This window comes from Pygocentrus nattereri, chromosome 8 (assembly GCF_015220715.1).
Source record: "Pygocentrus nattereri isolate fPygNat1 chromosome 8, fPygNat1.pri, whole genome shotgun sequence".
NCBI classification, from domain to species: Eukaryota; Metazoa; Chordata; class Actinopteri; order Characiformes; family Serrasalmidae; genus Pygocentrus; species Pygocentrus nattereri.
In genome coordinates this window covers 40,788,765-40,801,801 of record NC_051218.1, presented here as the reverse complement: position 1 = coordinate 40,801,801, position 13,037 = coordinate 40,788,765, and the positions used below count along the sequence as shown (strand labels likewise).

At 39.7% G+C, this 13,037-nt stretch overlaps 1 protein-coding gene across 2 annotated transcripts in view; it reads left to right on the top strand.

The window, feature by feature from the left end:
• Nucleotides 1–13,037, top strand: part of aff2 (AF4/FMR2 family, member 2) — a 321,218-nt gene that overhangs the window by 270,239 nt on the left and 37,942 nt on the right. For both annotated transcript variants that reach the window (XM_017692144.2, XM_017692143.2), the window contains one exon: nt 11,919–12,081. In XM_017692144.2, the coding sequence (XP_017547633.1) occupies nt 11,919–12,081 (163 nt within the window). The remainder of the gene's footprint in view (nt 1–11,918; nt 12,082–13,037) is intronic.

Here is a 13,037-nt window from a genome sequence, read left to right as displayed (position 1 = left end):
GGCATACATAATGATCTTAGTGTATAAAATACACAGTTACAGGCTTATTGGCTTAGATACAGTCACATGCAAAAGTTTAGACACCCTGTGAAGAGTGAGAATAAGTATACATCCTCTACAGAGCACAGTTTCTTTTTATATACTGAGTTTAACAAAAAATATGTTAAATAAATGTTCCATATCTTTTGCACAGGCTGGATTTTTTATTGTAAGATATATATTAAATTTACAAGCCTCAGATGTATGTGTTTAATCTAGAACGGTCAACAAATGTCAGCTTAAGTCTAACATACTACCAGAATCCCACAGGGACACTAGCAGAAATTAGCATTATTGTGGAAATCTTTATTTCCCTCGGTCCAAAATGAAGGTCAAGCTCAAATATGGTTCATCAAGGCCGCCAACACACTTGAGCCAGTGGAAAAAACTGGAGTGCCAAGCATTTGTAACTACACAGTGTATGCATGTGCTAAAAACATGATGCTAAATGATCAGTTCTCTGTAATTGGCTGTAATATCAGTATTAGATCTGTAATAATGCTTAAATAATGATATATCAACAGCTGGTAGATCCTACATCCCTGATGCTTACACTGTTATTTCAGATTTGCTTTCTGCCTCACTCTTTTTCTTATCATTTTCTAAATGAATTGCCCACTGTGTGATGCTAAGCTGTCACCGGGAATGAAAATGTGTCCTTAATTGTCCGTTGTGGTGTAATAAAGGTTAAAAGTGTAATCCTTAGCTCTGTGGTGGTGGATCGGATTGAGCGATTGGCTCTGTAAATGGGATTTTACCTTTGCACAGAAGCAGCCCTAACGGTGACTGGAACACATTCTTAGCGGAAAGGGGCCGATGATTTAATCAATTAAAGGCTGTAATAGATTTAGGGGCAGAGGAAAGCTGCGGTGATCATTTTGGAGATGTGGGGCAAGTTATTCTTTGGGGTGATTTATAAAAATAATGTAGTGCGGCGCATGCTGAAGATCATTTAATAAAGCGCTACGCTGAGTGAGGACAGCTAAATTATAGATGACACCCCTCCAGCACGCTCCCTCTCTATCTCGCTCTCTTTCTCTTTTTCTCTGTCTCTCAGTCTGTTGCTCTCTCTCCTCATTTCTCTTGAGACACACATAAATACATACAAATATACACTGTGGCCAGACAACCCGTTCCCTCTCTGTTCACACTTCTTTCTAACGGCATCCGCGCTCGGACAGGAACACAGACGCACACAGTCAAAAGTTTGGACACATGGGGTTGAATATAAAGCACTGTGCAAAAGTCAGAGACCACCTTTCATTTGTTTATATATCCAGTCAAGGCAGTCATTGAGTGCCAGGTATTCATTTTTCAGAAGATACTTCTTACAAGAGCAGATATCAGATCATCTTTGAGAGAGAGGAGAAAATCAAGCTCTTCTGAGAAAAAGTGTTTCTGACCATCCTTCCACTGCGAGAAGGCAACTCAGCGCTAAGGTCTGAAAGGACGTGTAGCTGTCAAGAAGCCCTCTAAGAGAAAAGGAAATAGACAAAACAGTAGAAACAGCTGCTGGTGTCCTCAGCTCAATGTACTGACCACCCCCAGAGTCCAGATCTCAACATCAAATGTGTTTGGGGTTGTTTGGATTGTGAGAAGCAGAAAATTCAACCAGCTTCTAAGACTGAACTTTGGGGGTGTGGAGAAAAGATCCCTGCACATTTCTTTGAAGGACTGAAAGCAAGTCTGAATGAAAGAACAGAGGCAGTAATAAAGGCAGAGAGTGGGCACAGTAAATACACACACACGCACACACGTTTTCTAAAAAACTTATCTTTCTGGGTCACAGGGGGTGTTGGAGCCTATCCTAGCAGTCACTGGGCAGAAGGGAGGATACACCCTGGACAGGTCACCGGTCAATCGCAGGGCACAGAAAATACAGAAAATGAGATATTATATTTAGTTGTTGAGGCTTTTGTGTGAGTTTCTGTTAAATATATGATTTTCTTCACACTGAAAAATGAATAACTTGTATTTAATGGCTGTTTTGATTGGAAATTAAAAGAATAAGTGTGGTCACTGACTTTGTTTCTAAGACAAATGTAATTAGTAAAGTTGATGTCTGTGTATCCAAAACAAAAAATTTAAAAATGATTACAGCCAATAAGCACTCAGCACATGTGGATCTTCAAACCTGCTGGAAAAGCATCTCAGATGGCTCCTCTTGAAGCTGCCTGAGAGAATGCCAAGGGTGTGCAAAGCTGCATCAAGGCAAATAGGGACTAGTTTCTGAAATAATCTAAAATAGAAGATTCAACATGTTTTATTCACTGCATAGTTGAATATTTGTTCATTAGTATTTTACAATGTGGAAAACAGTAAAAATACAGAAAAACTCTTCAGTATCTCTATCAATAGGTCCTTCCAAACTTCTCACTGATACTGTATGCTGTATGCCTTATCATAAGTGGCATTTAATCATTGCACATTCTCATACTCACATACATTCATCATAAAAGCAGGGCTACTGTCTACTCCATGGAAATCTGGCCATCTGCTGCAAACCCACCACCATCCAGACTGGAAGTGTGAGTCAGATGCAAGCTCTTCTGTCTGCGGGGAATCGAATCAAACGTTGACTTCTGAGCCTCTGCCCGGGTCTCAGCCTGCTCTCTGACGACTGCAGAATTCATTCATCTATAATTAAGCATTAAACTTCATTGAAGGGTGAAATGGAAAAAAATAAAAAAAATTACAGCTCTGCCCTTGGATACGAGAAGCGGGGTGGGAGAAACACAGAATGCTAATGCCGGGCGGCTCAGGGTTGCCCTGAGGCCCCTTGTCTCTGATAGATGTTTAAATAATTAGGAGCTACAAACAAATACAGACTGAGCCAGCAGGAGGAGGAAGGCGGGCGGCCTTTGCCGTGTTTCTGGCTCAGGAGGGACCTTAAAGCCCTCTCGCTCGAATAGCAGCTGAGAGTTTGGCGTGAATATCTGGATGAACCCGGATTTTAATGAGCCTCCCTAACTGAGTGTTTTCTCCCAGACGCTAGAGCCGGTCTGGCTGCTTCGACTCATATTTATTTTTTCCTAGTCTGCCTTCAGATGCTTGGCCTGGAGGCCCGTTCACCTCCCGATTCACCTCATCAAGCAGGCCACCGGGCTATGGCTATTGGCCACATTGATCTGAGATTATGGTATCAGTATAAATAAGGAGAGAAAAACCACCAGTCGATGAGAGAGGGTTCTTCAAGCTGCCAATTCAGCGTGCTCCAAGGCTCTATAACCGGTCCTCTTTTGTTTCATCGTGACCTCCGATTATCTCTGGGGAGAGAGTCTCTGCAGCTGCTTTATCTGCTTCTTTAGCCATTATAGTGCCTTTTTCTGCTGCTGTCAATGGTCATGTGCAAGTCTGTGTGTCTCTGTGTGCATTTCTCTCAGTGCTTTTCCTGCTCTGCACCGGCCTGGAAAATTACTTCATTACAAAACATTGAATATTTATGCCGTAAATAGTTCTAATATTGTTGTGTTATTTATTTATTGGGGTTCTTTAATGAATGCTCGGAGCTGTTTGGTTTATGTTATGACAGCATGAAGGTTCTCAGTGCACTCTGGCAGGGGTATGTTTAGAGGGTGGAAATGTGAACAGGGAAGGCAGCATAATTTAGCAGATTCCAGGCTTAAAGTTAAAAAGTGCCTCTTGACGTAATGCACACTTTATGCTTCAGCATGAATTATTTAAGAATTGTGTCCATACATATGTCCATATATATATATACATACACACACACAACTTGCTGAAGTGCAGACTGAGCATCAGAATGGTGAAGAAAGGGGATTTAAGTGACTTTGAACGTGGCGTGGTTGTTGGTGCCAGACGGGCTGGTCTAAGTATTTCAGAAACTGCTGATCTACTGGGATTTTCACGCACAACCATCTCTAGAGAACGGTCCGAAAAAGAGGAAATATCCAGTGAGCGGCAGTTGTGTGGACGAAAATGCCTTGTTGATGTGAGAGGTCAGAGGAGAAGGCAGGTCAGAGGCAGACTGGTTCGAGATGATAGAAAGGCAACAGGAACTCAAATAACCAACCAAGATCTCTGAGGAATGTTTCCAACACCTTGTTGAAAGTGTGCCACGAAGAATTAAGGCAGTTCTGAAGCCAAAAGGGGGTCCAACCTTTTACTAGCAAGGTGTACCTAATAAAGTGGCCAGCGAATGTATGTGTGTGTGTGTATATAACTACTTTGCACTGTCAATTAAACGCTCAGCTGATTCCCAGGTGACAATGAACTGACCAAACATTTATGCACGCGTAGCTTTGCATTCATAAGCCGTTATATAACAGTTGGCCTATCGATGCTCTGCCCACAAATGTGTTCTTTCATAGCTTTTATTTCGGGATTGGACGAGCTTAACTGAATGTTGGCAAAAGTTTATCTTCATGAGAAACTGTTGTGCTATTGTTGGTCAAAATACTAGGACTGCCCCAAAATATTTGAATATTTGAGGATTTCTTCACTCCTCTGTTAAGTATTCAGAAGAATTGTCATTTTTCTAGGACAATAAATTCAATCAGCAAAGGTCTTTAGATAGAACAGTGATTGTTAATGCATGGGAAATTTTAAAAATGCATCAATTATCGGTGGTTTAGTTGAATGCATTATAAATTCATTACATGATCCACATCACCTTGTGTCATAGTCAACAAAATTGCACCACTTTCCCCACAGCCATTGAAACCTACAGAGCAAAGATACAAAGGAAAGAGATCACTTTAAATTGTCAGTCATAAGAAAAATGTTCAGTGCAAAATGTATCTTTAATTTGACTATGAAACTGTAATAAATATTGTGAAAAAGAACTGGAATTTTGAATATCACATAAACACTCTGTGGTCGCTTTAACCTGGTCTCCTCTGAAGCCATTTTGGCTGATGTCATTTGAAATGACCTGAGACATGAATTGGAGTTTGAGTTCGATCAGTGCGGCTCAACAGTTGTGTTGCTATGTTATGTCTCTATGTTAGGTACAATAAATGAGGTATTAAATATCACACACACATACACACACAATATCTAAGCCCCTTATTCTACTGGGTTGCGGTGGGTGCTGGAGCCTATTCCAATACTAATTGGGCAGAAGGCAGGAAACACTCTGGACAGGTCACCAGCCTATTGGATATCAGTGCACCCAACATGTCTTAAAGTTCACATGTGGGAATTTTAGTGTTTTACTACAGTTTGCATGAAATAAATCAATAAACGAATTACAGATTTTCAGACCTGGGGGACTGTGACTGTGGTCACTCGGTTAACCATCACCAGGCACAGGCCTAGACACATACAAAACTGATTAAACAGGATGCGTAAATGTTCTGCCAAGTAGACAAATAAAAATGCCTTAAATGTTATGTTTTAAGGCTTTTTGAGAATGATTTAAATACTAGTTCAGAAATACTATTTTATTCTGTTTGGGTGCATTCTCATTTTGTATGTCTGTAAAAGCTTATATTATTATGAGAGATCAGATACAGATTTTGTGTATGTGAGTAATCAGGCTAACATTACAATGTTGCCAAACTTTTTGTTGTCATTTCCAACCTGCCTGATGTTGATTAGCTACAACAGCACAGTCCAGCCCTGGAATAGGTCAGGGCCCACCAGCAGGCCCAAAGTTTTATTACACACTTCTGTAATCTGGTTGGTTAGTGTAGTGGGTAACACCTCTGCCTTCTACACTGTAGACAGGGGTTCAATCCCCCACCCAGAGCAAGCGCCCTACACTATACCAATAAGGGTCCTTGGGCAAGACTCCTAACACCACCTTAGCCTACCTGTGTAAAATGATCAAATTGTAAGTCGCTCTGGATAAGAAATGCAATAAATGTAAATGTAATCTAAGAATAGCTTGACCGGCTTGCATTGATGTCTCTGTGGTTACTTAATAATAAGCCTTTATATGTAATAAGCCTGGGATTTTAAGTTGTTAAACATTCCATAAAGCTTCAGCAGCAACAGTATGAGAACACAGGGAAGAATGCATTTGTGGGCGGAGCTTGGAAAAGTCAATTATGCATATTGCACATACATTCAATGTGCTGGATCTTTTACCATTTAAAGATTTCAAAACCAATCTTTATTTAAGGAAAGCACAGTCCCTGAGTGTTGGAATATGTTATTTTTGCCCAGTAGTTATACAGCTGTAAAATGTTTAATTTACCCAGCTTGCGTTAGTCCCATAGGGCCAGTGCTGGCTGAGTTAGCCCAGAGCCTGGAGCTCCTCAAGGCAGGAATGCTTCCTTCCTCCTTCCCTACTGGAGTGAATTACTGGTTCACTCGGCGGAAGCTATTCCCAGCGGTTCATGCGGCAGCCAGTTTGGGGACCTGGGTAGTGTTAATTATGAATGATGTTACTTTATTTGCTTGTTGTCGCACTGTATGCTCTGCACATCTTTATGATCTGCGGTGTATGCCTTTGATTAATGTTTCTAAACACCACGTTGGTGAGGGCAAATCAAGTGTGTTTTCAGCAGGATATCTCGGCAGAAGGATATCTAAGCCCTGCAGGAGAGATGGGTTGTACCGTAGATACAGACTAAATATGAACCCAAGACAGTCTGAGTTTGTTGATTTCACATTCAGAAATGAATAAAACAAGTGAAATACAGTACACATACTGGCTTCAATGTTCACATACAATGGGGTTCAAAAGTTTGAGACCACTAGTGAAAATGCATCTATTTTGCTTTCTTTTTTTGTTTCATTACGAATTATATCATCAACATTATAATTTGAGTGAAAACTGAAATCTTTGAAATGTAAACAGGAATTTCAATTGCTTAGTAATAAGCCCCCCTTTTGCTTTAATGAGAGTGTTCGAGTTTGTCCAGAAGCCTCTGAAGACTAGATCAAATCCTCCTGAGAGTCGTCTGAACACATACTTCAATAAAAGAGACCTGATATTTTTTATCAAAGGCTTTACAATAGTCCATGTCACAAATTTGCTTAAATTTGAATAATGATCTATGAATGGTGCAAGATCTTGAATATTTCTTCTTCATTTTACTCATCATAAGTTTCTTTATTTTAAATTTCCAATTCTGAAGCTTTCTGTCGTTTTTTGTCCAGGTTTAAATAAAAAAAAATGATTAAACTAGATTTTCAATGTGGGAGACTTTTGGACTACATTGTATATGAGTATTTCTCATTCATTTAAGGCTTCCAAGTAACCTATAACTCTAAATTCATCTCTCAAATTAAAATATTTTTAATCACCAAGTAAATTTCAGTGTTCAGCTAAAGGGGAATTTAAAATATTTTAAAAATTTCTGCTTGTAAACAAAGTTATTTACAGTGGTTTGATGTGAAGTGGTGCATTGTAGAGAATCAGGGTGTTGTGATGTTGACACAAATATAGCCATTTTATTTACTAAGATCCAAGATGAGCAGATTTATGTGTAATGTTAAAAAGTTTTTTGGGGGTCTACTTTGCCTTACAACACCATGCATGTACCCCTCCACTTTGAATGGATATTAAAAAAACACTAGGCCAAAACAGTCATCAAACAATGTCACAGCACATTCATAAACAATTCCTATGCCTTTCCTTTAACAGCTTTCTGTGAGTTGGACATCTGGTTCCTATCACCATCACTGTGAATAATTCTGACACCAAGTGTCTCTAGCGTTATGAATCAAACCACTGTGAATGACTTTGTTTACATATCTATAATGTAATTATGTAGGATTCTTGAAAAATCAGTGGATTTCTCCTGTGAAGATGCGAGCGGTGGATATACATTTACATTTACGGCATTTGACAGACACTCTTATCCAGAGCGACTTACAGTTTGATCATTTTACACATGTAGGCGAAGGCAGTGTTAGGAGTCTTGCCCAAGGACTCTTATTGGTATAGTGTATGGTGTTTGCCCAGGCTGGGATTGAACCCCAGTCTACAGCACAGAGATGTTAACCACTACACTATACCACCCACCGATATAAGATAAGCTAAGATAATCCTTTATTAGTCCCACAGTAGGGAAATTCACATATTTATATGAATTATAATGGTATTACTTGCATTATTAGCTTCAACCTAAAGCCTTTTTTGGAGTTTAATTGTAGTGATAAAGTTAATGATACCACCCCATTAAATGCCTTTGTTTGGTAAGGAATAGAGCAGGATGTAATGTGTTGTTTTTTGGCCCACTTTAAGGCTTGTAATTCTGTCAGTGGAAGAATGGCGAGCTAGTCATTGCCTGTTCAGGAAAGGCTGTTCGTCGGTCAAAGGTCAGCAGTCCAAGGCTATGGTGAACAGTGGCATCCCTGATAAGAGGTGTGAGAGGCAGACACCATTGTTCCTGACTCGCTCTTTCTCCTGCCCATAATTCTCCTCAGGTGTCATCAGCCGTCAGCCAAAGGTCAGCTCCATTAAGGGAGAAAAGATGGGCCGCAAATGACCTTCGCCTGCTACGGCATGTATTTCGTCGGTGTGTTTCACATGATCAGTGGTATTTGCATGGACTGCGCTTTCAGACCACAGTGCCTAGAAGCAGTTCATGAACCCTTTATTGCTACAGCACGGTTCCAATTACAGAGGACATTATATGCTCTAAACATTGTCACAGCTTGAATGCACCAGTCGTTTAGACCACATAATTAGTGAGACTCCATATAAGTTTTCAATTTTCCTGAATATTTTGCACATGTTCATCAGTCCTGCTGTCACTGGATACTGAAGATCAAGGCAGATGGAAAATCTCACTGAAATATGGGCTTGCCGAAAGAACACATACTTACAGTTCAGCTTAGAATATGATGTAAGTCAAGATGTTCACTTCAGGCTAGCCCAGGTGTTTTAGAATGAAAGCCTTGCTATTTGAAGCCATATCGAACCTGTCAGGTCAGTATGTTTGCTAGATAGCGTGACAGCTGTTCCAGCTAAAGTTTTAAAGTAATACAAACTACCGCACACCAGAAAGCAATGCAGAATCATTGAATATAGCAGAGTGCTGCTATAGAGTACTGGCAGGGAGTGTCAATAAAAGCTAGGTTCAAGTTCATTTTTACTCTCTACTTGTATAAATTGAATGAAAAATAGTGTCGGCATTACTTATCACACCTGGCATCACTTATTTGTCTGGCTGTTTTGGAGCTGAAAGGCTAAGGTAATAATGTCAGCTGAGGTGACTTACGATCAGCATTTGTCTGTTTATCTAAAAGATTGATTGCCTATTTTTGTGTAAATTTCAATTCGCATGTGATGCTACAGATTGAAACAGACATTTTTCCATATAATCATTGGGAATCCTTGTTTATTGCTGCATCCAGTTTGTGGTGACCTTTACAGGGCAGCGCCGATCTGTTTGCTTGTTAGGTCAGTAGCTAACGCTGATGTTGGTAGCATGTAGAATCTGTGACATTTACACACAGAAACATGTAAAAGCATGTGAACTCTACTGTATGATTCATATACATATGATACATGTGATCCTGGGTTTTCCAAGTCCTTATTTATTATTTTCCCCACGTTGAAACTTCAAGAGTCTTTAGCCTCGTATCTAGGTTGCTGACTCAAGTCCCCATCTTTGGGTATAATCTTAATATTTAAAATTCATTAGTGCATTAAGCACTGTCATGGTAAACTGTAGCTGGTCATGCTTTAAAGTCTAGTAATAATCCATTTAAAACGTTTTACAGATGCTATATCATTTTTGTGATGTCACAAAGAATTTTACGTTTTACACACACATATATATATATATATATATATATATATATATATATATATATATATATATATATATGTACCCTTTCACTTTGAATAAGGAGTGCTTAAACACTGACGGCTTCGTGAATGAGACACAAACCTTAAAGGCACAGCCTGTTTAATTCTAAGTACAGGGAGATTTTGAGAAATGGTCATGTAAAAATGAATTATTGCTGTTTTTTTGTTCATAAACCCACACACACATTATAAGTAGGCCTCAAGGAACAGAAAATCCTTTGAGCCCTACATTGCACAATAGATCGCTGTGTTGTCTAATGGTCTTCTTAAGTTTGTATGGCAGAATAACTGAAATGACTTTTTGCTGGACTTGATACATGTAGCTTTTTTAGCATGTGTCTGTTTGTTGTTATTGCCTGTTGAAAATACTTATAACACATGAAAACAATTCTTAGCCCCCATGGCTTTGCTTTGCCAGAGAATCCTCTGGAGATATTTCCTTGGCTGCCTCCAGCATTGGCAGTGCTTTTGCTGACACAATCCCCTAACATATTACAGCCAGATCAGAGACGGGTCTCCCTTGCCCCTCTCCCACAAGGCAGTGAAGTAGAACGTGGACAGGAAGATACCAGCCTGATGCCATCTCCACATGCTGCCAAACTCTCTGGAGCTAGCTGTGGTCTCAGGCCATAGCTCAGTACCCCAAAGTGACTATCTCCCGTCCAGCCAGAAGCACAATCTTCATTCTGTCATGACTGCAGTTCTTTTTTTTTTTGTCCCTGGGACCAAAGCAATATTGAGCCAGCTTTCGCTGAGAGAGATGACGCATTTCCCTGTCGCAACATAATCACTAACAAAGCGTCGACATAAAGCAGCCCAATCTGACCTTTGGGAAGGAATTTAATTTGCCTCCCTCCAGCACGTTTGACTCCCATGTAACAGCAATCATGGACGGTGGATGCCGAGGACGCAGTGAGAAGCAGAGCTTTATTGGATTAGAGAGCTCTGGCCTTTCATGAAGTGATAAATAATGGCAAGCAGTGGTGGAGAACAGTGAGACGCTGTGGAATAATAACTGTGTAGGTGGAGAAGTAAGCTGGCAACATCTCTGTCTCTTTCCCAGCCATACATCATGGGGATCTTCACTTGCTTTTTAGTTAGCTAGACCTCAGCAATATCTTCAGCTAACTTTGACACATGCTATATGTATTACAAAAGTTGACTCATATTTTTCACAAGCCTCTCTAATATTATTTGATAAGCCTCCAGTTCCCTGAAGCTAGCTTCCTCGAGCTCAGAAAATGTTAGATTGATTCTTTACCTACCGGCCTTTATAACACACTGCTATAAGGGTGTTGGTCCGTAGTGTATATTCAGGGCACAGATCCGATATCTCCATGAATTTTACTCTAAAATGACTGAAGGACTTCCGAAGACGTCCCTACAGTACAGGCCGAAAGGAGAAGACATTGTTACTTTTACAGAAAATAAAGGACAGTAATGTGTTTATTAACTTAGTACAAATTGTTGAACCAAATGAAATGTCTGTTAGAATTATTACATAATTGCCTTAGAGTTATTTAAGATGTTCAGCATCATTTAAACTGACCACAGTTGTTAGGAGATGAACCCGGCACATTTTCATCAGTTGAGTTGAAATTTTGAGTTAGCTGAGATTGATTATATTAATCTGCATCATAGGTCTTATGAAAACAACGCAAGTGTCTGTCAACGCTATTGACACAATTAAGGTTGCCGCACACCATGTAGCATCATCTACCATCACATAGCAGTGCTTGTATTTCACATATCACGTGTGGCAGTCATTTTGCCACTTTTTATTTGTTTTGTTTTATTGTAACTCTAATCATATCCAGCTGATTATCACATTCAGATACTCCTAAAGGATTGATGAACTGAATCATGTGTGCTAAATTTGATTTGGATTTTATAAAAATTTGATTAACATGATGTAGCTCATGTAAGGGACTTATTATAGAAAGCGTCCATCACTGAAGAGCAATGAAAAACCGTGTGTGGTTGATCTGGATGTCAGCTGTGCTGTGTTGGCTGCTGGCAGAATGTCTTGTACTGAATTGTTTTGTCAAACGTCTTTTAAACTTTGGAAAATGTTGTCTCCATACTGTAGCATGCTTGATGTTACATCATGTGAATAATGTTCTGCTTCTCTGTGTGTTTTCTGCAGCCTCCCAGGTCCCACACCACGGAGCAGTGATCCAGCTGGCCACTCCAGTGGAGCTTCAGGGAGCTCCAGTGAGTCAGAGAGCAGCTCAGAGTCAGACTCCGACAGTGAGAGCAGCTCCAGTGACAGCGAGTGCAACAGAGAGTCACGTACCGCCACACCAGAGGTATACACTCCCTATAAACGACATCACCAAAAACTGGGTCTCCATTTATCGTATCCAAATCTTTAGAGTGTGATTAACAAATCACTTAACAGTACAATGATTGTGATAGTAGTTATTAGTACAAAAGTTGAGTACAGTGCAACAACAAAGGTGACCTATGTAGGAATATACTGAATATTGTTGAGCTAGTTACTCAAAAAGTAATTAATTTCAAATACTTTTTTCAAAATTCAAAAAATAATTACTTCTTGCAAACAAAAAAATCTGATTACTCGTTCCTTCTATGTTACTCTCTAAAATCCCATACAAATCTTATCCAGCTTTACCCAATAAACCTTTTCAATAGTTTATTTAGAAAGAAATAACTATTTACACTGAACTTAATCTAAAAGACATGATCCTGTCTCTACCATTGCTCTGTGTAGAAAACAACCAGTTCTGCTTGATTCAAATTATGAATGACTAGGCCAGGGATCGGCACCATGCGGCTCTTTTACTACTGCCCTGTTGCAGCTCTACAGGCAGAATTCAATTTTTAGGTAAAAGTAAAATAATCCTCCTTTGCAGTAACATAAACTTCTGCTGATCATTTTAACACAGTTTAACAATAAACGGTCTTAAGCACCGGAGTTAATGTAAAACTGCCTTTACTCCCTTTAACTCTGAAGGCTGCTGGTCACATAGCAATGACAACAATCTCACCTAGCTAGTTGCTAACGAAATGGTAAAGAGAAAGATTTAAGATAAACATCTATTATTTGTAGACAAACTAACATTTACTCCAGCTGGTAATCTGCCACAAGAAACCGCCAAACACAAAAAAGTCGCAAAGTTTATCGTTTGCCAGCTTCTCATTTGAATTTTTCTGTTCCACCTTAAATGGCACAACAGTTACATTCTGGCACCTCAGGCACCACTTAAGGTGGAACGGAAAAATTCAAACAAGAAGCTGGCGA